The following is a 27,947-nucleotide window of genomic DNA, read 5'->3' on the forward strand; positions in this document are numbered from 1 at the left end:
GGCTCGAGGCGCGGTGACCGCGTCTGGCGAGAGCTGGAGGAGGCGGTGGGAGGTGGTGGCGGCTGCAGCGCGGGCGCCTGAGGAGGAGGAGGAGGAGGAGAAGCGGGTGAGGGGCGGCGCGGGGCCCGACCTCCGATCCCCCGGCCCCCGCCCCGCGCCGCCGGGGCTCCCCGTCGCCCCCCGCCCCGACTGCCCCCCGCCCCGCGCGGCCCTCCTCGTGTCCCCGGGCTCCCGCGGCGGGGCCGGGGCCTCGGGGCGCCCCGCCAGGCCTCTGCCCGACACCTCTCTCACCCCTGCCCCGCCGTGCACTCCTCTGCACCCCGACGCTGGCCTAACGTGACCCTTCACCGCCTCAGGCGTGCCGCGGCCGGTCCGACCCCGACTCCCCGGGGCCCCCTCACTGTCCTTCCTCTGGACTCTCAGTGCCCAGCCAGCAGCACCTGCCGGCCTCGTGCTGGAACCCCGGGGCTGTCCCACGCCCCCTTCCAGGCCCCTGTCCCTCCAGCTTCCGCCATCTCCGAGCTTGGCCCTGGGCCGTCCCTCCCGGACCCTTCTCCCGGCTGGGCGGGCAGTGCCGGGGTCCCCTCCCTGCCCCGGGGCCCCCGAGGCCCGGCTGCGGGGCACAGGGTCGCCCTCCTTCGTTGTAGGGTTGCTCTTGGTGGGTTTTCCTCGCTCTGCGTTTCTTCTTGCGGGGGGTCGCTCCACCTGCCCCCTTTTGTCCTTGCTCCGGGCTGTCTGGGGCTTCTCCCGGGCCCTCCCACCAGCTCCCCGAGGCTCCCCCTTCCCGCTGGTGGCGGCTCCGCCGTCGGGCCCTTGGGGATCTGCCCCCCGGCTGCCCCCCGGGACGTGCCGCCCCCCGGGACGTGCCACCGTGGGCGGTCGGGGCACCTGTTGTGTCCGGGAGCCCTGAGCGCCCTTCTCCCTGCCCGCTCCGCAGATGAGGAGTAGCTCCCGGCTCCTGGCTGGCACCGAGCGAGCTGCCGGCCAGGCCCCCGCCCCCGCGCCACCTGCTCGGTGCCAGGGGCAGCATGCTCGCCGGGCTCCATGGGGCCCGACAAAGTGACCGCCCGGGAGCTGTGCGAGAACGACGACCTGGCCACTAGCCTGGTGCTCGACCCCTACCTGGGCTTCCGCACCCACAAGATGAACGTCAGGTGAGGGGTCCCCGCCGCGCCCCTCGGCTGCGGGGCCGGGGTCGCCGAGGCCCCGGCCCCAACGTGCGCTCTCCCCCAGCCCCGTGCCGCCTCTGCGGCGCCAGCACTACCTGCGCGCTGCGCTGGACACCTTCCTGCGGCAGCGCGACCTGGAGGCAGCGTACCGCGCCCTCACGCTCGGGGGCTGGATGGCCCACTACTTCCAGAGCCGGCGGCCGCGGCAGGAGGCGGCGCTCAAGACCCACGTGAGGGACGGGGGAGGCCAGAGCGGAGCGTCCCGGGACACGAGTGGGGGGCTCCGACGCTGACGGCTGTCCCCGGCCCCCTCCCCCAGATCTACCGCTACCTGCGCGCCTTCCTGCCCGAGAGCGGCTTCACCATCCTGCCCTGCTCGCGCTACTCCATGGAGACCAACGGGGCCAAGATCGTGTCCACGCGGGCCTGGTGAGGGGGCTGCTGGGCCGGGGGCTGCCCACTCGCGGGGCTCGCGGGGCTCGCGGGGCTCACGGCTCCCGCCCCCTGCCTGGCCCCTCAGGAAGAAGAATGAAAAGCTGGAGCTGCTGGTGGGCTGCGTGGCCGAGCTGCGGGAGGCCGACGAGGGGCTGCTGAGGGCCGGCGAGAACGACTTCAGCATCATGTACTCCACCCGCAAGCGCTGCACGCAGCTGTGGCTCGGCCCTGCTGCCTTCATCAACCACGGTGAGCCGGGAGCGGGCGGCTGGGCCTCCCTGCGGTGGCCGCCAGCGGCTCGGTCACCTGCTCACCTGCTCACCGGCCTCTTTTCTCCCCCCACCTCTCCCTCCTGGCTGCAGACTGCAGACCCAACTGCAAGGTGAGCACGGGGCCCCCGCCGGCCTGAGGCCCACCGCTGGCCAGCTGGAGTGCAGAGCGGTCTCAGGGCCTCTGGCTGGCTTCCCACCTGCCCAGGAGACTCCCTGTCTCCACACCTGGACCCCTGGCGTGGGTGGGGAGAGGAGGAGAGGAGGGGGCTTCACTGGCTGAAGCAGGTGTGGCTGACGGGAGAGCAGCGGGGGCAGCGGGTCCTTCCAGGCAGACAGGCCTCTGGGCCCTGGCAGACAGCTGCAGGGTCTGGGGCCGCAGGGAGGCGAGGGAGGCCCAGGCCCTGAGGAGCAGTTGTGCGGGGGTGTGAAGGGCCAGAGATGGGGGGCCGAGCTCTGGGAGGCCTTGGGTGGTACCTTGGTGGAACCCCCTGGGCATGGGACCCAAAGCAGGCTAGAGCTTGGACTGCAGGGCCTGGCCTTGGTTTCTCCATGGGTCGGTAAGAGTCCTCAGCCCAGGGCAGCCGGGAGCGGCAAGGAGTAGCTTGAGACCACAGACCGGTGCTGCAGAGTGGCCAGCTCAGCTGAGCCTGGAGGGACCTGCCACGCACTGGCGGCAGACCACGGTCATCCTGGGCGTGGAGGGGAAGCGCAGGAGGGCGGCCCAGGCTGGACACAGCCCGTGGGGGGCCTGGGGTGGAGGCCGAGCCTGACCACAGGCCCCATGCTGCCTCTAGGCCTGGCCATGCTGCAGGAGGGGACGGGGCGCGGCAGGGCCCTGTGGGTCGGCCCTGTAGCCCCTGAGCAGAGCGTGAAGCAGAGCCCATGGGGGAGGCTGGATCTGTGGTCCTGGAGGCATGCCGGAGGAGTGGGCAGGGGAGGAGCCGAGCTGGCTGGGGCTGGGCAGCACAGGCTGGCAGGGAGTGAGCCATTCTGGCGGCTTGGGTGTATGGGGTGGAGCTTGGCACTGCCACCCAGCTGGGGAAAGTGCGGGAGGGCGTGGCTCATGCTGCCATGGCACCCTGCCAGGTCAGGGTAGCTCATCGTCCTGCAGGATGGGGGGTGGATGCCAGTGGGCTAGCCCTGTGTGGGTCAGGCCCGGGCAGTGGGGGTGCTGAGCTGTGCCGCCCCCAGTTTGTGCCTGTAGATGGGAACGCAGCCTGTGTGAAGGTGCTCCGGGACATCGAGCCGGGAGATGAGGTGACCTGCTTCTATGGCGAGGGCTTCTTTGGCGACCAGAACGAGCTGTGTGAATGCTACACCTGTGAGAGGTGGGGCCGGGGGTGCTGGGGTCCCTGAGACCAGGAGCCCATGCCGCCTCGCTTTGCACCCCAGCTGCCTCTGCTCTTTGTCTGGTCCTCCCAGGAAGGGTGAAGGGGCGTTCCGGCTGCAGCCCAGGGAGCCGGAGCTGCCCACCCAGTCCCAAGACAAGTACGAGCTCCGGGAGACCAAGCGGCGGCTACAGCAGGAACCAAGTGGGCCTGGCCCATGGGCATGCAGCCACAGGCCCGCGCAGCGCCAGGACCTCTGCTGTGGTAGACTGGGGGTGGCTGAGGGGAGTGGGGTAGGCTGTTCCCCCCCATCTGCAGGGCCACTGACCCTCCCCCCTCTCCACCCACACCCCTTCCTGTTGCAGCTGCCTGCCAGCCCCTGCGCCTGCACAGCCCCCAGCGGGACGCTTCACCCCTCTGGCTGCAGTGGCTGCCCCAGCTCCAGCATCAAGTGCGCCCCCGGAAGCGCCGCCGGCCCCGGCCCCAGCCCCGGCGCACCCCCATTCCTCCTACCCTCCCTGCCGTCTGCATCCCTGTACACCAGTGGGGGGGCTGCGGCCCCCACTGCCGCCTGCAGGCTGAGGCCCTAGTGGCCCTGGGCCGCCCCACCCTTGCACGCTGGGCTCCCCAGCAGGACTGGCACTGGGCCCGGCGCTACGGGCTGCCTTCTGTGGTGCGTGTGGACCTCAGCCGCCTGGCCCCAGCCGTGCCAGCAGCCTCTGTGGCTGCCGCCACCACCACTGCCCCTGAGACCCCAGCCCCCAGCCCCATCCCCAAGCAGGCCCTGGCCTTTGCCCGCTTCTCCCCACCCAAGCGCCTGCGGCTGGTGGTCACCACGGGCGCCATCAACCTGGATATCCACAGAGACGAGGCCTGATGGGGCAGAGGGGCCTGGACAGGCCTGCCCGACACCCCCAAGTAACTGCTGACCCCTGAGCCACCCTACCCTGCAGGGAACCCTGGCCACTGGCTGCCCTCCCCCCTTCCCCATTCCCACCTCAGGACTGCAGGAGGCCCCCTTCTTTCCCAGGGAGCAAAGCCATAGGGGGTGGGGGCCTCCCCTGGCCTCTCCTGGAAGCCCAGGCTGCAGGAGGAGGTGACCTGTGCTGAAGAACCCCGTGTGGGGCGGGGAGTTTGCGCTCAGCTCTGCCTAAAGGGGATGGAGTGGGGAGTGGTGTCTGGGGGCGAGTCCTCCTCGCTGCCCCCATGGGTCTCAGGGAGGCCGGTGCGACCTTATCTTTCTCATGGTGCTATCCCTGGTGCTGCTGGGGGTGGGGCTGCCTCCCCTCCCCGACACCAGAGCGGGGTATGGGAGATTGGAAGCACTTGAACTCTGTATTTTATTAAAGCCTTCTTATAAGTAATGCCCTCCTCCGTCCTGCCGTGGCCCGGCCCGTCGTGGGGGACAGCGCGAGGGACTGGGGTCTGGCAAGCAGAGGCAAGCCCCCTCAGGTAGGAGGGACAGATGGCCTGCCTGGGGCTGTGTCTTCTCTCCCGACTGGCTCCACTTGCTGAAGGACATTGGTCAGTCAAGATCCCAGCACCCTCCTCTGAGGCTGTGGAGCTGGACCCAAGCTCAGGGGGCCTGGAGCAGGCAGGTGGGGTAGCTGGCTGTGGGCCCTCTGCTGCCCCCGAGGGCCAGCCTTTGACAAGTGCAGGGCCTGGTGGAGCCTCGCAGCCCATGTGCATCAGAACACAGCTGGTGGCCAGGAGACAGCTGAGTACAGGTAACTGTGGGGTGTCCTTGTGTCCCAGTAGGCTAAGTCACTGTGGATGACACCAGTGTCCGTCCCACGTAGGTGTGCAGGTTCAAGTCCCAGTTCAGGGAGTTTAAAGGGCACTCGCCAGGTGGGGGCGCTCCTCCTAGCCCTGTCTCTCCCCATGGGTGTGCTTTCTGACCCTTAACGCTGTGTGTGCGTCCACCCCATGGCCTCACTCCCGGGCTGCCTGCCCAGCACCTCCCATTGTCCAACAGTTGGACGCTGAGCGATGATTCAAATTGTCTCCCTAGACAGACTGTCCGCTCTCTGAGAACAGCCAGGCCAGGCCACTTCCTGTGTTCTGAGGGGTGGGGGGTCTCCCATGCAGACCCAGTGCAGGGCTGGCCAGCCACGGCCCTTCTCAGGATCAGCCCAAGCTCTGAGCTGCAGGAGGGAGAGGAGGCTGGCACTGAAGGGCAGGACCCGAGCTGGGCAGCAGGGGCTTGTGGGAAGTGTGGGGGTGAGGCCAGCCCTGGGCTTCTGGGGAGGCTTGGAGTGGGGTTGCAGGTGGGCCAGTCTGCTGTTCTAGCCAACAAACACCCTTGGTGGAGAGGGAGCACCTGGAGGGCTGCTGAGAGACAGAGGAGGGGGCGTTGGGGTCTCAGGAGGTGGACACAGTGGACAGATTGGGGTGGGGTGGCCATTGGAGCCCTGGAAGAGGTGGGTCAGAGTCTGTGGTGCTGACCAGGCTGGAGGTGAGGCAGCCGGGGCCTTTCCAAGCTCCATGTCAGGAGAACCTGCTGGGGGGAAGACCCCGAGGGGGCAGTAACAGCTGGCCACCCCTGGCATGGGGCCTGGCGCCATGTTGGTGCAGCCTGTGGCAGGGACCCTGAAGGTGGGGTGCGTCCGGGCTGTGGGCCATGAGGGCCATCACGGGGTGGGGAGCAAGCCAATAGAGGACTTAGCCACATCACTCGACACTGGGGAATCCTGGGCAGACCAGGTCAGCAGAATCACCCGGTACCTTGCCAGGGTCACTCACAGCCACACTTGAACCCTGGGGTTGAGACTCAGCCAGAATCCCAGGCTCGCCCTACAGCCACCCCAGGTCTCCTCCACACTGGGGCGGAGGAAACAGGACTAGGTTAGGACCACCTGGGCTGGGCCAAGGGGCACTCCTGACTCAGTGTTGGCGCAGCCAGGGCAGAGGAGACGGAATGGCCATGCTGGGCGCCATGGCCAGGTGGGGCGCAGTGTGGGGATCCGGGGACTCGGGTGGGGGTCGGGAGGGTCTGGGGAACTCGGGTGGGGGTCGGGAGGGTCCGGGGAACTCGGGTGGGATTTAGGAGGGCCCAGGGACTCGGGTGGGGGTCGGGAGGGTCCGGGGGACTTGGGTGGGGCTGCAGTGTGGGGATCCGGGGTCTCGGGTGGGAGGAAGGAAGGGTCGGGGGGACTCGGGTGGGGGGTCTGGAGGGTCCGGGGACTCAGGAGGGTAGGGGGGACTCGGGTGGGGGGTCTGGAGGGTCCGGGGACTCAGGAGGGTAGGGGGGACTCGGGTGGGGGGTCTGGAGGGTCCGGGGACTCAGGAGGGTAGGGGGGACTCGGGTGGGGGGTCTGGAAGGTCCGGGGACTCAGGAGGGTGGGGGGGACTCGGGTGGGGGTTCGGGAGGGTCGGGGGGACTCGGGTGGGGGTCAGGAGGGCCCGGGCCCCCCATTTAGCCGGGCGCTGAGAAGAGGCGTCAGCCGCAACAGAACTCTATTTGCAGTTTAGAGACTGGGGAAGAAGGTGTGGCGGGTCAGAGAGGCCAGGGCGGTGGGCCGGGGAGGGCTCAGATTTTGCCGGCGAAGGTCCCCTGCCTGATCTGCTCCTCCCAGCGCTGCACCTGGGGAGGGGCGCGCGTCAGGTCCCGGCCCGAGCCCCTGCCCCGCCGCCCACCTGCCCCGGCCAGCTCACCCAGCTGACGGGGCACAGCGAGCGGTACACGCGGTAGTAGTACTCGCACGGCTGCGGGCTTTTGCCGCGGCGGTTCATGTTCTTGAGGCAGCGGTGGAACTCTGCAGGCGGGGGGCGTGGCTGCCGCGGGGCACGCCCACGCCAGGACGGCCACGCCCCCAGACAACAGCCCCGCCCACAGAGCTCCGGCTCCCGCCATCGGTGGCTCCACCTCCAGCTCGCCGCCCCGCCCGCAGAGGCTCCACCCAACTCGTGGCCCCGCCCTCACCGAGCCGTCACAGCTCGCTACCCCGCCCCTCAGCGGCTCCACCCCAGCGCGCGGCCCCGCCCACGACCGTAGCCCCTCCCCTCCCGGCCTGGCCACGCCCCAACGGTCTCCCCTTGGGGGGGTTTTCCTGGAGGGGTTCGCCCTTCCCCAGCTCCCCACTGCTCCGGCCTCACCCAGAAAGTTCTGGTAGCAGTTACGGGTCTGGTTCTGGTTGGGGAACCGAGGGTCGAAGGGCGGTGTGGTCCGTTTTCCCCTGGGGACCTTCTGTATGTCGTCATTCACCATCCTGCGGGGCGCTGGGGGCGGTGGGGAGGGGTGGGATCCGTGGAGCCCGAAGGGGGCCCTGCTCCGACCCCGACCCCAGCACCCCCAAACCCCAGGCGGCCCGCCCTCCCCTCACCGGCTGGAGGTGCTCGGAGCAGGGTCTGCCGCTGACACAGGCGAGGGGCACGTCCGCGAGGGTCCCACCCAGCTCGGGGACACCCGGGGCGCGCTCCGGGCCACGCGCCCTCGCGCCCGCCCTCAGGGCCCCCGCGCGCGCCCACACAGGCACCGACGCGGGGCTGGGACCGAGTCTCTCGGACTTTTAATCCGCGGGCTCTCCCGCCCCGCTCCCGCCCCCCAATACACAAAACACGGAGATTCACAGCTGTGTGTGGGCGGGGAGGACAGCGCGCCCCCGGCCCCGCCGGCGCTCGCGTGCAGTCGGGTGCACAGCACCCTGGGGACCTGAGCAGAGGGAAGGAAGGCCAGGACAGGGTGGGGATGAGGGGGGTCGTCGTCTCTCCGGGGACCCCCGCCCACCCAGCCTCCAGGAGCTCAGGGTGGGCACCCACCTGACCAAGCTGGCTCCTGCTGGACAGTTTGCCGGCTGAGGTTGAACCCTTGCGTTGCTACTCAAAGTGTGGGGAGTGCTTGGTGCTGCCGGAGAAGAAGGTTCTAGTGACTTGTCCCAGAGGATCGGACTCCCTGTGCGTGTGCCTGTACCTCATCAGCAGCCTGGGTGAGCCATCTGTGGCCTCCACCTGCCTGGACTCTGCAGCCCCTTGCACTGGCCAAGAAGCCCTGTCTGCCCCCCATGTCCTGCATTAGCCCCCTCCCAGTCGGTCATCCCTGAACTGTCTCTCTTCAGGAGACCCTGGCTTGGACGGTCACACCCCAGGCTGCACGTGGCAGTTCAGGAACAGGAACTAATGCAGTGCACCTGGGAAAACAGCAGTCGCCAGCCAGGTTCCTGCCAGTCACAGGGGAGGGACTGGATGGAGTTCCTGGCTCCTGGTTTCCACCTGGCTGTTGTGGCCATTTGGGGAGCGAACCCACAGCTAAAAGGAGTGTGTGTGTGTGTGTGTGTGTGTGTGTGTGTGTGTGTGGCTTCCTCCATCACTGCCTTTCAAACAAACCACAAACAAGCCCGGTTGCTGTTCCCCTACCCAGGCCAGTGTTCTCGCAGCCACGCCCACTGTCCCTCCAAGCCTCCCCTTGCCACTAAGCCATCACATCTCCTACCCCGCCCCACGCTCTTGCCCTCTGCCCTCACACCAGAATCCTTGCTCACCCAGTTCAGTTCCCACCCTTCCACCCCAAGCCCTCCAGCTCTCGTACCTCTAACCCACCTGCTCGCTCTGTCAGCCCCCCACATTCCCTGGTGCTAACTCCTGGCCCAGGCACCTGGCTGCCTCCATAAAGTGCCAGTGACTGGTCCCCTCCCCCCTCCTCCTGCTCCTCTTTCAGCGGGGTGTTCCTCGACACCCCCTCCCCCAGTGCTGAGTGTGGCAGCTTGCCAGCAGCAGCACCCCCCTTCCTGGGATCGCCACACCCAGGGGCTGGAGTACCTAGGTGGAAGGTGCAGCTCCTCCTTGGGTACTTCTGCCTTGGTGGTCTCCATGCCCCTCATTTTCTCAATCTCTAGGAGCATGGGCAGGATTTCTGAAGACGAGGTCATCCTGGCCAGTGGGTGTGGCCTGGGTGCCCTGGTGTGATCACGAGGCCTCCGCAGGGGCTGCTGCTGCTGGGGCGACTTGGCCATGCTGGTACCCGTCCTGGTGGGGGCATGCGGCTCTGGCAAGTCCTCCCACCGCGAGGCAGGCAGGGCGATGGGAACCTGCGAGGAGGCGGCCAGCTTGGGGCTGTTGGGGGTGGACAGAGGGTGGTGCAGAGGCCCCTTAAAGGGCCTTCCGGGGTGCCAGGATGCCTCGCTGTCCATCCGTCGCTGGGTGGCACATTCCATCCCCCAGGTGTGCAATTCTGGCTGCTCCCGTGCCAGCATGGGTGCCATGGGGGTTGCCTCCATCGGGGACATCTGGCTGGAGCTGAAGGGCAGAGCAGATGGCTGGGAGGTCATGGAGAGCCAGGAGGGCAGCGTGACCACTGCGGGCCGCTGGTGCTGGTCCTTGGAGCCAGCCATGATCATGAGCTTGGCTAGGGCCAGCCCCTCCACGGAGAAGGGCCTACTGTGCTCCGCTGGGCGGGGGCCCTCGACGGCCAGCTCCGTGGTTTTGACCCACCTCCTCTGCTGCTCCACCTCCTTGGACCTCATGCCAGGCAGTTCCAGGACTCTCTTCTCCTTGACCTTGTGGGCCCTGTCCTCACACTTGCCCTTACCCTGCAAGCCCTCTAGGGCAATTTCCCGAGTCTTGGTCACCAATACTTCCTGGGACTCCTTCTTGGTGGTAGTGTACGGCAGTTCTAGCGAGGTCGCTTGGGCCCTCATCTCCACTACGTCTGTCAGCTGGACCCCCACCAGCACTGCCGGCTGGGCTCGGCCTTCAGGCTGGTCCATCTCCAACAGCTCCCGCCCAGGGACCCCTGCTGGCAGCAGGTCCCTGTCCTTGTGGTGGTCATCGCTGTCGGGGGGCTTCCCCCACGGGGGAGGTACAGCCGAGGTCTTCGGAGCTGGGGGTGCTGGGAATGTAGGGTTGCTTGTTTGGGATGGGGAGGTCACGGCCTTTTGGGAAACAACAGCTGAGGGTGGGGCTTTGGGGGTGGGGATGGCCAGGAGTTTTGGGACCACGCCTCGACGTACAGCAGGGGCCCTGTGAGGTGGAAACCTGTGTGGGCTCCTCCGGTGAGGGAGAGAAGCAGCTGGGGCTTTCTGGGAGGCAGCCGGTCTTATAGAGGTGGAGGTCTTGTGGGACATGTTGGGTATAGGTGGAACTTTCCATAACGGTGCAGGAGCACGTGGTGGCAGCGCTGCTGGGGCCTTGGGGCGGGGAGCAGGGATAGCCGGGACCTTGTGGGACTGGTCAACCAGGAATGGTGCCTTCCAAGGCGTGAGAGGGACAGAGGCGGCCTTCTGGGAGAGTGACGGACTCTGTCCCTTCCAGGCGCTCCCAGGCCCGGTCCTTTCACTGGGCCTGGTGCAGGAGGGAGGGCCAGGAGGCACGCCTGGGGCTGTGCCCAGGGAGGATGAGGACAGCGTGCTGGACTCGGGGTCCATGAGGTCTTCCAGGTCCTGCTGCCACAGGAGCATGTCCAGGTGATTGTAGGCGCCCGGGAAGGGGAAGGTGGTGCTGGCCCCGACGACACAGCGCGAAGGCGTGTCCAGCAGCCTGTGCTGCTCCGAGGCTCCCTCAGAGTCAGCTGTACCAGCCTGCGGGGTGCGTGGGGGCACAGGGGAGACACCTGGTTGGCACCCAGGAGTCCAGCCCCCCCCCTCGAGCCTCCCCACCTGCACCCTTGGGCCCCAGCTGGCCTTTGGCAAGGATGGTGAATGGTTCATCGTGTTGGAAATGATGCTGAAGATGGTGCGGATGGTGATGCTGGCCTTTTCTGGGGGTGAAGAGAGGAGAGGGAAGAGCCTGAGCTCTTTGGGACTCAAGCGGCTGGAGCCCCAGCTCGCCTGAGGAAGAGGGAGCGGCTGGCCTCACCGGACACCTGGGTGTGAGATCTGTCTGCGTGGGCATCCTGAAGGGATCTGCAGGAGCAACAGCATGGGGGCTGAGCCGTCTCGCCAGGGCCCCCTCCCCTCACAAATCCGCCTCCCGGGCCCCGCCCACCTCCAGACCCTGGCCCACTTCTTCTCTGAAGATTTCTTCTGGAAGTCAGCCCGCTCCAGCTGGGACCAGATGAGGGGCACTGAGTCGCCTACAGCCTGTGACTTGAACCTGCGCTTCAGGGCCTGGCAGGGGCGAGCAGGACAGAGAAGGCGGGCCCAGTCCATCTTCGGTGCCCTGACCCGCCCCCTCATCCCATCATGGGCGGGACCTGCCCTGGACCAGCCCACCTTGGCCTTCTTCTGTTTCTGGGATGTCGGCATCTTGTAAGGAAACATGGGTCCGGGTACTGCCACTGCCATAAGGGTGGAGAGGCGGTTGTCAGCGCCCTGCTGGCATGGGGCGGGACTTTGGGCCATCCCTCCCCCACCAACCCCAAGGAATTCCTGAGGACTCAGCTTGCAACACGGACGGGACAGCCAGCAGTCTCCTCACCTGCATGTCCCCCATAGCACTGTTGCTGTGGACAAAGATACAGGTGGTCATCAGGGAAGATGACCGAGAGCCACTGCTTTCTCAACTAGCTCTCTGCATCACCCCAGAGCCAGGGGTCCAGCCCCTCCTCCCTCACACCCAGGGGGCCAGCACAGCCCCTCCTCCCTCACACCCAGGGGTCCAGCCCAGACCCTCCTCCCTCACACCCAGGGGGCCAGCCCCTCCTACCTCACATCCAGGGGTCCAGCCCAGACCCTCCTCCCTCACACCCAGGGGTCCAGCCCAGACCCTCCTTCACACCCAGGGGTCCAGCCCAGACCTCCTCCCTCACACCCAGGGGTCCAGCACAGCCCCTCCTCCCTCACACCCAGGGGTCCAGCCCAGACCCTCCTCCCTCACACTCAGGGGCCAGCCCCTCCTCCGTCACACCCAGGGGTCCAGCCCAGCCCCTCCTCCCTCACACCCAGGGGTCCAGCCCAGCCCTTTCTTCCTCAGCTTATGGGTCCAGCCCAGAACCTCCTTCCTTAGACTCTAGTGCCTGCTCCATTTGGGTCTCTAGGCCCTGCTACCTCTGGGGGATTTGGGGAAAGGTTGTGGGGGTTATCACCCCACCTGCAGGTGCCAGGTGGAGGCCGGCGCTGAGCCCAAGGACATGTCCAGAGGGGGCGTGTGCAGAGTCCTGGGGGCCCAGGTGGTGACAGGCTCCCGCAGCAGGTTGATGAGGCGGATCCAGCGGTCGAACAGGAAGTCCACCTCGGAATCCGGCGCGTCCAGTTCCAGGTAGTAGTAGCGGCCGGTGACCAGCCGCAGCTTCAGGCGCCAAGCGGACAGGTCGTGGACGTAGAGGTGTACAAGGTCTAGGGGTATCATCCTGGCAGAGGCAGGAGACAGGGCGGCTACAGCGGCCAGTGGGACAGGTGCGGCCAGGGCGGGCATGCAGGCGGCCAGCTGGGCAGGTACCTGGTCAGCACGAGGTTGACGCAGTCTCTGCCTTGGGGGGGCTGGGCGATCAGCAGGATGTCAGGTTGCACCAGGCCGGGCAGCGAGGCAGCGACGCCCATGGTCAGTCTGTTGGTTCTGTGATGCAGAAACACGGGACTCCCACGATTTGTCACCTGGGGTGGCCGGTGGTGGGGCGGAGGAGTCATGGCTGGGACCCCTCCTTTCTCCAATACACTGCAGTGTGCCCAACCCAGGACCCCGTCCCCAGCTGTCCCCCAGCCCCTCAGGCCCCCATCCCGGTCCCTCGTCACCCATCTCTTCCCCCCTTCCGCTCTTAGCTCCCCACCCCAGGGGACAGAGGGGACCTGGACAAAGTTACTCTCGAACATGGGCAGCGGGCGGAGGGGCAGGTACTCGCCCCTCTGGAGCGTCTTCTGTAGCTCCCCCAGAACAGGGACCCACTTGGGGGACCCCTGGGGCAGCTCCATGCGTCGGATGTTCCGTAGCCGCTTCATGGTGGTGGCGTGGGGACTGTGTGTGACAGGGCGTGGGGAGCCCGGATCTCGGGGCCTGGGGTGCAGGGGCTTGCTCCTGCCCAGCTCGTCCTACCCCAGCCCACTGGCCTGGGTTTTAGAGGTGCCACGAGCTCTGCGGGCACAGACAGCGGGACTTGCCCAGGCCTGAGGGCCTTGGAGCGAGGCCATGGCCCTTCAGGGTGGACAGCACTGACCAGGGGGAGGAGCTCTTGGAAAGGGGGCTTTGTGACCTCATCAGGCACACTTCCTGGGAGGTCTCTCCTTGGGGACTTGGCTTGTGCTGGGTGAATTGTAACCTGGGTCCCCATCACGCCAACACAGAGTCCCCGGGAGGGTCTGTGTGGACCTTCCGAAGTGAATGACTGGCCAGCAGGGTCTGTCCAGTAATGCCCCTCCACTGGCCTGTGTCCAGGCCTCGCCTCGGGCCTGCACTCTCCCTGAGCCCTGATTTTCCTCGTATCTGACACAAATAGGCCCATGCCAATGGTGCCGCAGGCCGGCTCAGCTGGCTCCTCGGGGCAGCGTGTGCTGTCTGCCCCCCACCCTGTATGACCTCGGCACAGGGCATCCCCTCCATAGCTTTCCCCTTCCAGAGGGCTTCGGGCTGCTGGGGAATGGGGGCAGTATGAGTGAGGCAAGGCCAGTACTGTCATTCTCAAAAGAGTGTTTATTGGTTTTTTTGTTTAAAAGTGTCACACAGAATACACAGTTGTGATGAAAGAGTCCACAGTGAGGTACGCCCAGGGGACATCACCCAGTGGTCCGGCCGCCCACCAGGGGTGTCCCTGGCAGCCCCCTGATGCACCACAGGCTGTCATAATGAGTCTGAGATCACAGCCGTGTCCAGCAGGGGTGGGCGCCTGGAAGCCCTCCCTCGGTGTGACTCAGGCGCTGGTCAGCAGCCAGACGCCCCTCCCCGCGCTGGGGACCCAGCCCTAAGAGCTCACCCTCCACAGGTGGGGATCAGCTAGTTTAATTCCCCTTCTCCATCTTGCAGAGTTCTCAACTTTCTTTTCTTTTGGTACAAAAACTCAAGGCTTGGAAAAAGTGATTGTGTAATAAATAATATATGGCCCCTCCCCCATTCTTTCCTCCCGGGCCCGGTGCGGGGTGGATGCGGGAGTAGAAGCCAGGAAGACACATTGACCATAAGACCTTTGCAGGGTCCAAGATCCTAGGATTCCTGGACTGCCCCTCCCCCACCCCACCCCGGAGTCCATCTGCCTCCCATCCCCACCATCCCTTCAATAAATAAATATAAATAAGGCACAGAGGGCCCCCTGCCCAGGTCTCCTGCAGGGACTCCCAAAGGCAGTGGAGAAGGGGGGGGCAGACACGAGGGAGAGGGAGCCTCCTGGCCTCTCCCCCTCCTACCCCCAGTACCAAAATAAATAAATAAATAAGATCTGGCTTTGGAAGGACGGCGGTGGCCGGGAGTCTGGTCACAGGCGCGTTTTCAGCAGCAGCAGCCCCCGCACGGCCCAGTCCAGGGTCAGGTGCAGGCCCCCCAGGATGGCGTGGGCCGCCCTGATGCCGCCCCAGGCTGAGGCAGGTGGGGCCAGGGGTGGCGCCGGAGGGTCAGGCGGGGCCTGGGGCAGGGCCAGGCGGGATGTCTGTTGGGAGAGAGTGAACGGTTAGCAAAGGGCAGGAGTGTAGGGCAGATGGGCAAGGCGGACGGGGGCAGCATTTGGGGCCAATAAATAGGGCACTGGGGGTGGCGGGGGCGGGAGGGGGCGGGCTCTGTGGGGCAGAAATTGAGGCTGGTGTTGAAGATGGGCATCCTGGGAGGATCCTGGGATGCAATCCTGGTGCTGGGGGAGAGCTGCAGTCTTACAACTGTGTATCAGGCAATGTCGGGTGTGAGGGCTCAGCTCTGGGTGGAGGCAGGGGCCTCTGGGAAGACACTCAAGGACTCAGAGCCAGGAGCTGGAATCGGGCCAGGTCTTGGGCCCTCGAGGTGTCAGCGTTGCAGGGCTGGCACGTAAAAGGTTTCCATGTCTTGGGGCCAAGCCTGGACTGAAGGTCCAACGGTTTCAGGGAGCCTGGGGTCCTTGAGACCATGGGTTTTGGGGGGCAGGGCTTGGGGTGGAGGCTGGGAACTCAGGACCACAGGGTCTTGGAGATCCATGTTCAGGGTCTCAGGGACTGGGTCCATCCAGCTGGGTGGGGTCTGGGTATCAGGTGTCCAGGTGTCAGGGTCACTTGTTCTTGGTGGTCTCAGAGTGAGGACCGGGACTGGGATCTGCAGCTTGGGATGTCAGGGCGTCCTAGACCAGGCTGGATCGGGGTCTGGGATGTCAGGGCGTCCTAGACCAGGCTGGATCGGGGTCTGGGATGTCAGGGCGTCCTAGACCAGGCTGGATCGGGGTCTGGGATGTCAGGGTGTACCAATAGTTGCAGCCGACGTAGCAGCCGGTCCAGCCGGGCCTGCAGGGCACCCAGCTCGGGCTCCAGGGTCTTCAGGGAAGGGCCACCAGCTTTGCGTAACCACTGCACGTGTCGCAGGTAGGAGAGCAGATCGGCTCGGAGTCTGGTCAGCACCCCTGGCAGCTGAGGAACCAGGACAGTGGGGGAAGAGGGTCAGAGTGCGCATGCCCAGGGCCCCTTCACCCTGTTCCCGCCCAACTCCCATCTTCCTCCCTGCCCTCACCTGCAAGGCTCCCAGCGCCCCTGCGCTCATGGCCAAAGTGGGCAAGGAATCGAGGTTGTGGTCCCCTTCAGCTGGGAACTTGTCCCTCTGGTGCAGAGGGTGGGGGGAGAGAATCAGTGAGGGAACCTTGCCCACCTAGAGGCTCCCTTCCCCCATCCCCTGCCACTCTGGGGGCGACCAGAACCTTCCAGAACCCCTCCTCGTATCCCTCTCCATCTGAGTGCTGGTCCAAGCCCACCCCAGCAGGCTCTCCTACCAGCTGCGCAGCCAGCTGCCGAGTGTCGGCCAGCAGAGAACGGGTCAGGAGGACGGTGCTGTCCAGCTCAGCGCGAGGGTCTGGGGCGGCTCGCGGGGGACCAGGAGGCGGACCAGGGGCAAAAACTCTACCCGGCCACAGGCTCAGCACGACGAGGACCAGGCGGCCAACACCTGGGGACAGGAGTGAGCAGAGTGCTCGGACAGTGGGCAGCGGGTGGGCCGGCAGAGCGGGCGCTGGAGCCCCAGGGTGGAGCGCCCGGGGCAGGTCGAGGGCCAGGCGGGCTTCCCTCTCCCTCCCCGACTCTGGCTGCCCCGCCCGTCGGAGCAGACGCGGCCCGGGGCGGGTAGACGGGGCCGGGCGTCTCCCGTCCGCCCCCGGACGTCGGAATCTGGGCCCCGGGGCGGGGCGTGCAGGGGGGAGGCACAGGCCAGAACCTGCCCCCTCCTCGGGCCCCGGAGCCCGAGCCGGGCAGGGCGTAGGGAAGGAGCCAGGGCCGGGGACCGCGGCCCGGAGACACCGGGGGGCTCCTGCACCCCCTGCTCCCGGGCAAAGCCGGCCCGGGAGGCCAGGTCCGCGGCGCCCGGCGCACCTGGGCCGAGAGGCACGCGGGACGCGCAGCCCGGGACGCGAGCCCTGGACGCGGGGGCTGCGGCCCGCCCCCTGCCCGCCGCCCATCCCCCGCCGCCCCGCCCACCCCGACGGCCGCCGGCCAATCAGAGCCCCCCGGGCCGCCCCGCTCGCCTCACACCCCCAGCCCGCCCCCTGGCCGGCCGTCCGTCGGTCCGTCCGCTCGCCGCCTGGCCGGCCCGCGCACCCCTGCCTCTCTCTCTCTGTCTCTCTGTCTCTCTGGCGCGCTCCCTGCCTCAGTTTCCCCCCCGGTGTTTGCACCCAGCTCGGGGCTCCTCTGGCCGTCGACAGCCCTGGTCCTTGGGGTTCCCTGCCAGCATCTGCCCCAGTCCCTGTCCCCTCTCTCCCAGCTCCCCACCTCCTCCTCCTGCCTCCTGGGGTTCCACTGGGTGCCTGATCCCCACCCTCCTCCTCCCTTCCCGCCCTCTCTGTCCCCCATCCCATGAACTTGAACCAACTTACAGTTCATGTCCCCACAGGGCCAGGGGTTCCCTAGGGCCGGGAGCCAGGGGGGGCGGCCTTTAACCCTTTCCCTGTCCGAGGCCTGGGGAGGGGAGGCATGAGCTGAGGCAGCAGGGCCACGGCAGTGAGGGAGTGTGTCCGCCTGGGGGGTTATATAGGGGGCCAGGGCGGCGGGCGGGGGGCAGGCGGCCGGGGAGGGCGGCCTGACACATCCTGACTCACCCTCCCTGCCTGCCTTTTCCATTCAGACGGAGCCGGCTCTAGCAGGGCTCAGGCCGCCGCCGCTCCGAGGAAAAGTTGGAAAAGTTGAAAAGGGAAGGGGGGGTGGTCGGAGAGAGAGGCTGGTGAGGTCATTGGCGTCCCCTCCCTCCACCTCCACGGTCGGTGGGGCAGACACACATACACACAGAGACGCACACACACGGCTGCCGGAGTGGGGGGCCTCGTCGTGGGTGGCTGGGGGTCTGGCTTGGACTAGGGCGGCAGGCAGGCAGATGGGCAGGGAGAGTTGGGGAGGCGCCAGGAGCCACCGCAGGGACACTGGGCAGAGCACAGCAGGGGCGGGGGGCCAGGGTCAGCCATGCAGATGGGGACAGGGTCCCGCGAGCGAGAAAATGGCAGGAGGAACCTGGACCCAGGGGCTAGAGGGGCTCCTGTGGTCAGCAAGGAGGGGACAGGTAACAAGAAAACACCCAGAACAGAGCAGGACACTGGGGCTGGAGACCAGGCTGGACAGAGGCCGTGCACGAGAGGTCAGGGCTACGGCCAAAGGCAGGTATACACACAAAGGCAGGAGAGGGGCAGACTCTGATGCCAGGGACCCAGAGGAAGAGGGCCTTGCCACTTCCAGCAAGGCAGCACCTCTGCCCTTCCGGTGCCTCAGTTTCCTCATCTGTGGAGTGGGCACAGCAAGGGCACCCCACCCACAACATGCCATGGCAACAGGGCAAAGTGAGCCACTCAATAAATGTTAATCATCGCTGTTGTCACCGTTAAATTTTATTACCACCTGCAAGGAGGCTGCGATGCTCCTGAGGAAGGGGTGGGGGTCAGCAGGGGGGCCCTGGCAAGCCCAGGCAGGGGGATGGGGTGAGAGGCGACCCAGGGGCTAGGGGGAAGCAGTGATGCCCACACAGGCATGGCAGGGGAAGATTAGACCTATGGGGCTCCAGGTAGCCGTAAGTCATGGCCAAGTCCCCAAGTCAGGGAGATGGGCTGGGCTAGAAGGTAGCTCTAGGGTATCAGGAGCCCCATGAGGGCTACACTGGGCTGGGGGTAATAGGAGCCCGTGAGGGCTGCGCCAGGCTGGGGGGTGGCTCTGGGGGTGACAGGAGCCCCTGGGAGGGCTGCACCAGGTTTGGGATAGCTTCGGGGGTGACAGGGCCCCTGGGAGGGCTGCGCTGGCCTGGGAGGTAGCTCTGGGGGTGACAGGGCCCCTGGGAGGGCTGGGCCAGGCTTGGGGTAGCTCTAGGGGTGACGGGGCCCCTGGGAGGGCTGCGCTGGCCTGGGAGGTAGCTCTGGGGGTGACGGGGCCCCTGCGAGTGCTGGGCCAGGCTTGGGGGTAGGTCTGGGGTGAGGGCTGCTCCAGGCTTCCCCTTCACATCTGCCACCACAGTGGGGGACCATGGCTGCTGTGGTCCCCAAGGAGGTGAGGTCACAGCCCCCCAGGGTGGGACATGATCTCATTGCCCCAGGTGAGATCTCTCTCTGCCTCCTCCCTCTCTCAAGGCTGCCCCTTCCAGGGCCCCCCAGGGGCCCTCCCGGCTGGTTCCCACAGGGACCCAGGCCACTGACCACTGGGTCTCCGCCCCTCAGGGGGCCTGTTTCCGGCTGAGTCAGCGTGAGGGGCCCAAGGCTGCGTCAGTGAGGGGAGAGCTGACGGAGAGCTGACGTCCCCCTCCCTCCAGACCAGCGAGGCCAGCCAAGGTGACTCAGGCCACCAGCCTGGGGGATGGCCTGGCTCGAGGGGATGGGGATACCAGGCCTGCCACCTGGGGGTGTCAGGGGCCAGGCCCCCAATCCCCTTTTCCTCATCTCAGACTGGAAGTCCAGGCCCCTGGCCCCTCCTCCCTCACACCAGGGGTCCAGCCCCTCCTCCCTCACACCCAGGGGTCCAGCCCAGACCCTCCTCCCTCACACCCAGGGGTCCAGCCCAGCCCTCCTCCCTCACACCCAGGGGTCCAGCCCAGACCCTCCTCCCTCACACCCAGGGGGCCAGCCCCTCCTCCGCCACACCCAGGGGTCCAGCCCAGACTCTCCTCCCTCACACCCAGGGGTCCAGCCCAGACCCTCCTCCCTCACACCCAGGGGTCCAGCCCAGACCCTCCTCCCTCACACCCAGGGGCCCAGCCCCTCCTCCGTCACACCCAGGGGTCCAGCCCAGCCCTCCTCCCTCACACCCAGGGGTCTAGTCCAGCCCCTCCTCCCTCAGACTTATGGGTCTAAACCCTAGTTTTGAGAGAGGGGGAGGAATCCTTGATACCTGAGGGCACACTGAGACGGGGATAAATGGGGGCATCTCTAGTCTGGGTTCTCCCCCGGAGGTGTGGGGTCAGACTTTCTCACTCCCTCGGGATGATTCTTGAACCCAGACATTGAGCTGGGCTCCTGAATCTACTCTGAGCCAGGATGGGATGCTTGGGGCCACTTCCCTGTAAGCCAAAGCAACTCAGCAAGTGAGGGACAGGTCTGGGGAATCCCAAGGAAGGACAGATGACAGAGGGAGCCCGAAATAGGGACAGGACCACAAGACAGAGCTGCAAATAACACTGGGGCCAGGGATCAGCTCCAAGGCTTGGCGACAAGTTGGGGATCAGGGGGAGGCTGGGAGCCCAGTCCCAGACCCTGGGGGTGCAGAAGCCCCTGAGAGCCGGGTGGGGGTGGCTTTCCGGGGGAGAAGGCCGTCCCTGTTGGGTGAGGTGGGGCTGGCCGGGAGTGAGGTCAGCAGGTCCGAGGCCGGAGGCCGTGTGTGTCCGTCTGTCTGTCCCTGGGGGGTCCCGTCTGGCCTCTCTGGGGTGACGAGGCCGGCCAGCCGCAGAGGCAGCTCAAACCTGTCATTAGTGGTGGAAGCCGTGACGGCTGGGGGCCTCCCCAGTCCGGAGCCGCAGTCCGGGGCCGGCCGCCCCGCCCCCCACCCCCTCCTTGATCCCTGAGGAATCCCGGGAATTGGGAAGTGGGTCCAACTGATGTTGACACAGGAAACGCGGCAGCTGCCAGGCCTCAGCCCGGGAGCCCCTCTGACCCCCACCCCCGGCCCCCTGCCGAGCCCCCTCGGACCTGTGTCATTTCTGCCGGAGGCAGCTCAGCACCCACCAGGATGTTTATGGGCCAGAGCAGGACACAGCAGGAGTCCGACCCCTGCCCACTCAGACCCAGGTGTCCAGGGCCCCAATGCTCTCTTCTGCTGGACTCAGGGGTCCTGGCCCAAGCAAGTGGGATCCATAGTGTCCCCTTCTTGCTTTGATGCCTGGGCAGGTAAGCTAAAATTAATGGTCCCAGCCCAGTCCCCCAACCTGGTTTCCCTCATGAGAGGCAGAGTCCTCCCACCCTGCTCACAGGTGGAGAGACTGAGTCCGAGGTGAGAATGGGGCCCTACTGGGCAGCCAGCTAGTCTCTGGCAATGAACAGGAAAAGCCCCTCTTGGCCAGGTGGCATGGGGGGGGAGTCCTGGCCAGGGGCCCAACCTAGGGCTCTAGCACCCATTGTCTCCTCCTCCTCAGGTCCTCCTCTTGGTTGCTGGGGGAACCTTCCCTAATAATGGGGCTCAGTGAGGTTATGCTCTCAGGGAAACCCTCCCCTGGTTGCTAAGGAGTGTTTCCCGTTAGCAACAAGGCCACTGGTGGCCACCATCAGATCAAGGAGAGGGATTCCCTGAAGGGAAGCACTTCTCCACCCCCACTTTCCCGGGAGTCTTGGTGAATAAGTCCCTTTCTGGGCACCTCCTGGCCCCAGCCGCTGGACAGACTCTCAAGGCACAAGACCCACCATCCCACACACTGAGGCTGCCCCCTAGACATTGGTTTGGCCAGACCTGGGGGAGCCCTCCCTGTACCCGCCCCTCCCCTGGCAACAGAACTTGGAGCCCTGGGGCAGGGGGCAGACCAGGTGGGCGGGGCCGGGCTGTTGCCGGGTGATGTCCCCCAGAGCTCTCTCCACAGAGGCCCCAGGAGTCCGGGGAGGCGACATGGTGGGCTCTGGGATCCCAGTGCTGGGCCTGCTCCTGCTGCTGCAGGGCACCGTAGGTGAGGGGGCTGAGGAGAGGGCCAGGGTGGGCTGTGGGCGGGCCTATCTGGGCCCACCCCAGCACTAACTGCTGCTTCTCTCCCACAGAGGGGAATGGAATCCAGGGATTCTTCTATCCGTGGAGTGAGCAGCAGCCAAGACCTTGGGGCCCACAGGGAGGGAGCCAAGTGGACTTCCAGTTCTGAGGGAGGAGGGCCTGGGGCTGAGGGAGGAGTGCTGGGTGTGAGGCAGGAGGGCCTGGGGCTGAGGGAGGAGGGCCTGGGGCTGAGGGAGGAGTGCTGGGTGTGAGGGAGGAGGGCCTGGGGCTGAGGGAGGAGTGTTGGGTGTGAGCAGGAGGGCCTGGGGCTGAGGGAGGAGGGCCTGGGGCTGAGGGAGGAGTGTTGGGTGTGAGGGAGGAGGGCCTGGGGCTGAGGGAGGAGTGTTGGTTGTGAGCAGGAGGGCCTGGGGCTGAGGGAGGAGGGCCTGGGGCTGAGGGAGGAGTGTTGGGTGTGAGGGAGGAGTGTTGGGTGTGAGCAGGAGGGCCTGGGGCTGAGGGAGGAGGGCCTGGGGCTGAGGGAGGAGTGTTGGGTGTGAGGGAGGAGTGTTGGGTGTGAGCAGGAGGGCCTGGGGCTGAGGGAGGAGGGCCTGGGGCTGAGGGAGGAGGGCCTGGGGCTGAGGGAGGATGGCCTGGGGCTGAGGGAGGAGTGTTGGGGCTGAGGGAGGAGTGCTGGGTGTGAAGGAGGATGGCCTGGGGCTGAGGGAGGAGGGCCTGGGGCTGAGGGAGGAGGGCCTGGGGCTGAGGGAGGAGTGTTGGGTGTGAGCAGGAGGGCCTGGGGCTGAGGGAGGAGGGCCTGGGGCTGAGGGAGGAGGGCCTGGGACTGAGGGAGGAGTGCTGGGTGTGAGGGAGGAGGGCCTGGGGCTGAGGGAGGAGGGCCTGGGGCTGAGGGAGGAGGGCCTGGGACTGAGGGAGGAGTGCTGGGTGTGAGGGAGGAGGGCCTGGGGCTGAGGGAGGAGGGCCTGGGGCTGAGGGAGGTGCTGGAGGCCCCCAGGCCTGCATAGGTGATGCAGGCAGCCCCAAGCCTGACCACGGGCGGCCCCAGGGTGAGAGGTCCCCAAGGCTCAGGGCCAAAGCTGTCTGCCGTGACTGGCCCCCAGGCTGTGAGGGGGATGTGTGGGACCGTGAGAGCTGCGGGGGCCAGGCGGCCATTGAGAACCCCAACCTGTGCCTGCGTCTGCGATGCTGCTACCGCGACGGGGTCTGCTACCACCAGCGGCCTGATGGTGAGGGCCCCAGCCAGGGCCGGGGTCAGGCAGGTGGGCGGTGGTGGGGAGGGGGGCGGCTGTGCAGCGTCACACACCTCCTTGTGGTAGAAAACATGCGGAGGAAGCACATGTGGGCGCTGGGCTGGACGTGCGGAGGCCTCCTGTTCTTGATCTGCAGCATCTGTCTGTTCTGGTGAGTGGGCAGCTGGGCCGGTGGGCGAGGCGGCCAGGTCCCTAGGGAGTTCTGGCAGAGCTTGTGCTATCTCTGGCTCCCTTCCTACAGGTGGGCAAAACGCCGAGACATGCTGCACCTGCCCGTGTTCCTGCAAGGCAAATGCGACCTGTCCAGGACGGTCTCACTGCTGTCCAAGGACAGGGCCAGCGAGAAGAAGACGCCGTCGGCCGGCAGCATGCCCGCTGCCCTGCCTGTGGAGGGGGATACGGGCATGGAAGGGGAGGGAACCACAGAAGGCGGCGAGGAAACGGAAGGGGGAGAGGATGAAGATTAGGGGCATCTTTGGGGGTCCCCTCAATAAAGACAGAGTATATGAGCTATGGTTTCTTCTTGGAGAAGCAGGTGGCGGCATGGGCACCTGTGTGGGTTGGCGGGGCAGGGGGCTGCTGTCAGAGCTGAAGGGGCCTGGTCATGGGTACTGTGAGCTGCAAGCAGTCTGGGCAGAGTACCTGAGTTGAAGGGAACTTGGGCTGAATGGGGGCCTTAGGTTGTGGTCCCACAAGAGGGGCCCTTAGACTGAAGCATCTGGGGAATAGTGGAGGCTGAGCCATAGGGAGGGGTCTCACTACAACCCTGGAAATGAGCCCCCAGCCTCCTGCTGCTTGGAAGCTCCGAGGTCTCACATACTCCCTGCCTCTTTACCCGGCCCTATATGGGAGCACTTGGGCCCTCCTCCAATCCTGGCCACAGCCTGGACTCCAAGACCTCCCCACTGCCAGCTGAAAGCTTGCAAGTGCGCCTCATACCTCCTCCCGATGCTACCCCAACCGTCCTGGCAGGAGTCACCTTTGTGCCAGTCGCTCCTTCCCTGGAAGTACTTTCCCCAGTAAACATCCCATAGATCCACTGTGTCCCTGCGTCTGCTTTCTTGGAGGCTCCAAATCAACACAGGTTGAGCAGGTGGCTTCTGTGTCCCCTCTGAAGAGCATGCGTAATGCCCTCCTGTATCTCCTGGGGGCTCTGTGTTCCCTCAAAGACTCCCATGGGCCCCAACCTTTGAAAGGAAGCAAGGAACTGGGCCTGGCCACCAAGAGCACTGAGGCAAGGGGCCTTTATCCAGGTGTGGGTGCAAGGTGAATGAGTGGGTGTCCCGGCAGCAGGTGCACGGCTGAGTCCATTCTGCCCATGTAGGGCTGGGACAGCAGCAGTGGCTGCTCCTGCAGGACTCGTCCCCCGATGCGATGCCTGTGTTCCCAGCTGTCCTGCACTCGGCCCTCATTTCTGCTGCCCCCATTGGCTGCCGTGTTCCCAGTGGGTGTGCCTAAGCCTGCAGGAGTGCCAGTGACTGGGTGCCATGTCCTGGAACACGGGAGGCAAGGAAAGGCGGGGAGAGAGATGGACAGAGGAAGAGGAGGGAGAGAGGAAACAAGGGTGGGGGAAGCTCAGCCCCTCAACTGCCTCGGCTTTCACAGGGAACTGTAGGACACCAGAGTTGGGGTCTGTTCAGAATCCAGCTCTGCGTCCTTGGTGTGCCCGCCTGCACGCGGGACACGCCCTGGGTTGGAATGGGCCCACCAGAGAGGGAGCTGGTGCTGGACTCTACAGCGGTCTAATGGGTTTTCGAGGCCGGTGTTAAGGCCTTGGCTCAGCCTCTGGGAACTTGTGCAGGTCCTTTCTGAAGCCAGTGTCCTCCTCTGCACTGTGGAATGGGGGTTCTCACAAACACTACCACAAGCAGGTGTGCACATGTCTTGGCACAGTAGCATTGCATCCCCTTGTGAAAATAATTCATGTGGAAATGGATTTAGTCACTACTCCAATCTCTGTTCTCTCATCACACCATTTATCCATGCATCTACATGTCCATCCATGTTTCCTTCCATCATCCATCCACCTACTGTCCACCCGTCCACCCACCCATCCATCCATCAACACACCCATCCACCCACTGGTCATCCACCCGTCCATTCATCCGCATACCCACCCATCCATCCACCTACTGTCCACCCGTCCACCCACCCATCCATCCATCAACACACCCATCCACCCACTGGTCATCCATCCGCCCATTCATCCGCATACCCACCCATCTACTCTCCGCTAACCAATCCAGCCATGTCCATTCAGAAACCAATTCATTGACCCATCCACCAGCTACCCATGCCTACCCATTAAACAACCCATCTACCAATCTAACCATTGACCAATCCAGTTTTTATCCCTCTCCCCATCCCCTGATCCATCCTTCCATCAACGCACCCACCTCTCTATTCACCTAGCTAAGCATCAGCTTTGCGTCCACACTGCTCACTGCAAAATGACACCAAACCAGAGTTTACCCTCCAGACATCTGCCTGTGTGGTGGGAGAGACAGAACCAGGACACACACGTGCGCACACACACACACACACTCAGACCCATAGAAGGACAGAGTGGTTGAGCTGGTTCTTTTTTTTTCCCTCCTAAGTATATATAACCACTCTTTAAAAAAAAATATTTATTTTGTTAGAAAGTGTTATATATAGAGAAGCAGACACACACACACAGGGAGATCTTCCATTTTCTGGTTTACTCCCATATGGCTGTCTAGGTGAGGCCAGCGCCAGGAGCCTGGAGCTCCATCTGGGTCTCCCACGTGGGTACAGGGGTCCATCTTGTACAGTTTTTGTCAGAGCATGAGCAGTAAGCTGAGTCAGAATCAGAGGAGTTGGGACTCGAACCAGCACTTGTGTGGGGCATTGACAGCGCAGGTGGCAGCTTGGCCGATTGTGCCGCAGCGTTGGCCAGCGTCAGTTCTTAAAGGCCACTGGAGAGAGGTTGTCTGGGTAGTGTGGAGACAGCAAGGACTTCCTGCTGCGAAGAGGGTATAGAGGACAGTGTGAGCCAGGCCCAGGAAACTCAGGGACTAATTCTAAGCTGATAACTTTCACTCACAAATGAGATGATAAATACCTAAACGACAGAAAACAAACAAAAAGGTTCTCCCCATCCCCCCCAGATCAGAGCTTTAACAGCATCACGTGGAAGCTGGCGTTGCAGCCTGGCATCCCATATGGGTGCTGCTTGGAGTCCAGGCTGCTCCCTGCGCACGGCCTGGGAAAGCAGCAGAGGGGTGACCCAGGTCCATAGGGTCCTGCACTCACACGGGAGGCCTGAGTGGAGCTCCGACTTGGCTCTGGCCCAGCCCTGGCTGTCGTGGTCATGTGGAGAGTGAAGCCCAGGACGCAAGAACGCTCCCCCTCTGTAACCGCCTTTCAAGTAAATATATCCTAAGGAGTCAGGCCATGTCTGGAGCCAGGGCTGTCCTCACTGCAGCCACACGGGGAACAGGGAGTGTCTTGGTGTGGCCGGAGTGCCACGGGCAGCCAGCTACAGCAGGTGCATGGGGATAGCAGGAGAGCTGGAGAGGTCTTCAGGAGAGCGATGGGGCAGGAGAGGAAAGGGACAGTTTTCCAGCCTCTGCACAGAGAGCCCCGGTCGGGAGGCGCTGGGGCAAAGGCGACGCCTCTCTCTGGGCCTGCTCCTTACTCACATCGGAGGCTTCACAGGCCACAGGAGAGCCAAGGGCCTTGGCTTTTCCCGCACCCGCCCTCGCTTCTTCTCCGGGGTGGGCGTTTGGGCCCCTGAAACCTCCAGGTTGCCCGTGCCCCAACTCTGGCTCCCTCTAGCCCAGCGACTCTGGCGCTCGGTCCCGCTCACCTTGGCGGCTCACTCGCTGCCCGCGCCCGCCGCCGCCGCGGGGCCGGCCTCGAGCGTGGCCAGCTGCAGGCGCACGCGGCGGGAGCCGGCGGCGGGTGGCGGGGGCGCGCGGGCGGCGCGGCGCGCGCCCCGGGAGCCGGATAAGGCGCGAGGGCCTGCGGCAGCGGCGGGCGCCGACCAGCGGCGGGAGAGCTTGCGCGCGAGGCGGGCGAGTGCCGAGGGCCGCAGGCCGTAGTCGCGCTCGAGCTCCTGGCGTGAGATCTCAATGTTGCCGGTGTACCAGAGGATCCAGCCCAGCAGGCTCAGGAAGACCAGCAGCGCGCCCGAGTAGATGAGCAGGTCGCCAAAGTCGCGCCCGCGCACCTGCAGCTGCGCGAATACGCCCGTCAGCAGCGCCGCCATGCCCGCCACGTCCAGCGCCACGGCCAGCAGCAGCGCCATCCGGCAGCGCCCTAAGCCGGCCGCGGGCACAGGAGCGGGCACCGGTGCCGACGGTGCGCCCGGCGGGGGTCCCTGCGAGGCGCACACCGCCGCCACCGCCGCCATGGCCCCGCCGCTCCCTCGTTGGCTCGCTGCGCACAAAGAGCTTTCCGGGGTGCGGCCCGGCCCGGGGCGGGGTCTGGGGACGGCGCCAGGTGTGCCCAGCCGCCCTGTCGGGTCACCTGGGCTGGGCTGCCAGCAGCCTGCCCCGCCGGCTGGGGGAGCCCCTCCGCGGGAGCCCCTGCACAGGGCTGGGGTGCCCCAGGACCCCGTGCCCCTCAAGGAGCAAAGCGACTCGTGGTCAGAGTTCCCCGTGCGCTCCCGGACGCATCCTGCGCGGCACTCCTGGGTGCGCCAGGGTCCCTGGGAACAGGTGGAGTCAGAAACAGCACCAGGAGCATTTAAAGACCTAAAACTTTTCTTCTTCTTCTTCTTTTTTTTTTAAATAAAGATCCATTCATTTGAAAGTTTGAGGATGAGACAGGGAGGCGTTTGTTTCATCTGCTGGTTCACACGCAAATGGCCACAGTGCCCAGGGCTTCCGGAGGCTTCCCTGGCCCCAGGGTGGGGTAGTATGCCAGTCAGCTGCCACTAACGGGTGCCCCTGCCCGCACAGGATGCACTTGCAGGGCGTTGGAGGCGTGCAGGGCACAGGGTGGATGGCCACAGTGGACAGGTGTGTGAAGCAGCAGGGGACAGCCAGGGAGGACGCCAGCACCCCTCACGGCAGTGCTTGGGTCTGAGCCCCAGCTCTGCTTCTCATCTTGCTTCGTGTTAGTTAAGACGCTCTAAGGGCAGCATTTAGGGCTGTGGCGCCTGGACTCCTGCCCCAAGAGTGGATGGAGACCCTGCTGGAGTTACAGCGTTTTTAATTTTTTTTTTTTGGGGGGGGGGACTAATCAGTGGATGGAAGATCTCTCTACTTTCTTTTTTTTTTTTTTCTAAAGATGTATTTCTTTTTATTGCAAAATCAGATATACAGAGAGAGAGACAGAGAGGAAGATTTTCCGTGCCATGATTCACTCCCTAAGCAAAGGCCGGTGCTGCGCTGATCCGAAGCCAGGATCCTCTTCCAGGTCT

General features: G+C 65.4%; 6 protein-coding genes across 8 annotated transcripts; 2 read left to right on the forward strand and 4 right to left on the reverse strand.

The window, feature by feature from the left end:
- Positions 1-4,329, forward strand: KMT5C (lysine methyltransferase 5C). The gene is made up of 9 exons (XM_004597096.2): positions 1-106; positions 938-1,154; positions 1,234-1,399; positions 1,489-1,598; positions 1,690-1,853; positions 1,967-1,986; positions 3,068-3,204; positions 3,299-3,468; positions 3,570-4,329. Exons 2-9 carry the CDS (start codon positions 1,045-1,047, stop codon positions 4,079-4,081), a joined length of 1,389 nt encoding a protein of 462 aa, XP_004597153.2. The 5' UTR covers positions 1-106; positions 938-1,044; the 3' UTR covers positions 4,082-4,329.
- Positions 4,330-6,643: 2,314 nt separating this feature from the next.
- Positions 6,644-7,656, reverse strand: LOC101531621 (cytochrome c oxidase subunit 6B2). The gene is made up of 4 exons (XM_004596928.3): positions 7,527-7,656; positions 7,300-7,422; positions 6,859-6,959; positions 6,644-6,787 (listed from the first exon to the last, which is right to left on the reverse strand). Exons 2-4 carry the CDS (start codon positions 7,409-7,411, stop codon positions 6,734-6,736), a joined length of 267 nt encoding a protein of 88 aa, XP_004596985.2. The 5' UTR covers positions 7,412-7,422; positions 7,527-7,656; the 3' UTR covers positions 6,644-6,733.
- A 167-nt stretch (positions 7,657-7,823) lies between these two features.
- GARIN5B (golgi associated RAB2 interactor family member 5B) lies at positions 7,824-13,229 on the reverse strand. The gene is given in 10 exon segments (XM_058674379.1): positions 7,824-7,855; positions 7,963-8,047; positions 8,959-10,737; positions 10,739-10,894; positions 11,122-11,243; positions 11,349-11,413; positions 11,554-11,578; positions 12,166-12,424; positions 12,514-12,668; positions 12,861-13,229. Coding segments are annotated over 9 exon segments (2,739 nt in total). The 5' UTR covers positions 13,011-13,229; the 3' UTR covers positions 7,824-7,855; positions 7,963-8,019.
- Positions 13,230-14,072: 843 nt separating this feature from the next.
- IL11 (interleukin 11) lies at positions 14,073-17,533 on the reverse strand. Of its 3 annotated transcripts, none has more exons than XM_058674527.1 (5): positions 17,252-17,533; positions 15,938-16,110; positions 15,682-15,768; positions 15,420-15,581; positions 14,073-14,644 (listed from the first exon to the last, which is right to left on the reverse strand). In XM_058674527.1, the coding sequence occupies exons 1-5, from the start codon at positions 17,271-17,273 to the stop codon at positions 14,474-14,476; spliced, it is 615 nt and encodes a 204-aa protein (XP_058530510.1). In that variant the 5' UTR covers positions 17,274-17,533; the 3' UTR covers positions 14,073-14,473. The 3 variants fall into 3 exon arrangements, with proteins under 3 accessions (XP_058530510.1, XP_004596984.1, XP_058530511.1); XM_004596927.2 differs by lacking the exon at positions 17,252-17,533 and adding an exon at positions 17,030-17,187; XM_058674528.1 differs by lacking the exon at positions 17,252-17,533 and adding an exon at positions 16,530-16,563.
- Positions 17,534-20,958: 3,425 nt separating this feature from the next.
- TMEM190 (transmembrane protein 190) lies at positions 20,959-23,064 on the forward strand. The gene is made up of 5 exons (XM_004596926.2): positions 20,959-21,270; positions 21,359-21,394; positions 22,406-22,531; positions 22,622-22,706; positions 22,797-23,064. Exons 1-5 carry the CDS (start codon positions 21,162-21,164, stop codon positions 23,020-23,022), a joined length of 582 nt encoding a protein of 193 aa, XP_004596983.2. The 5' UTR covers positions 20,959-21,161; the 3' UTR covers positions 23,023-23,064.
- Positions 23,065-25,170: 2,106 nt separating this feature from the next.
- On the reverse strand, positions 25,171-26,976 carry TMEM238 (transmembrane protein 238). The gene is made up of 2 exons (XM_058674356.1): positions 26,388-26,976; positions 25,171-25,538 (listed from the first exon to the last, which is right to left on the reverse strand). The coding sequence occupies exon 1, from the start codon at positions 26,931-26,933 to the stop codon at positions 26,397-26,399; it is 537 nt and encodes a 178-aa protein (XP_058530339.1). The 5' UTR covers positions 26,934-26,976; the 3' UTR covers positions 25,171-25,538; positions 26,388-26,396.
- Between the last annotated feature and the right edge of the window lie 971 nt (positions 26,977-27,947).

This window comes from Ochotona princeps, chromosome 16 (genome assembly GCF_030435755.1).
Source record: "Ochotona princeps isolate mOchPri1 chromosome 16, mOchPri1.hap1, whole genome shotgun sequence".
In the NCBI taxonomy this organism is placed as follows: Eukaryota; Metazoa; Chordata; class Mammalia; order Lagomorpha; family Ochotonidae; genus Ochotona; species Ochotona princeps.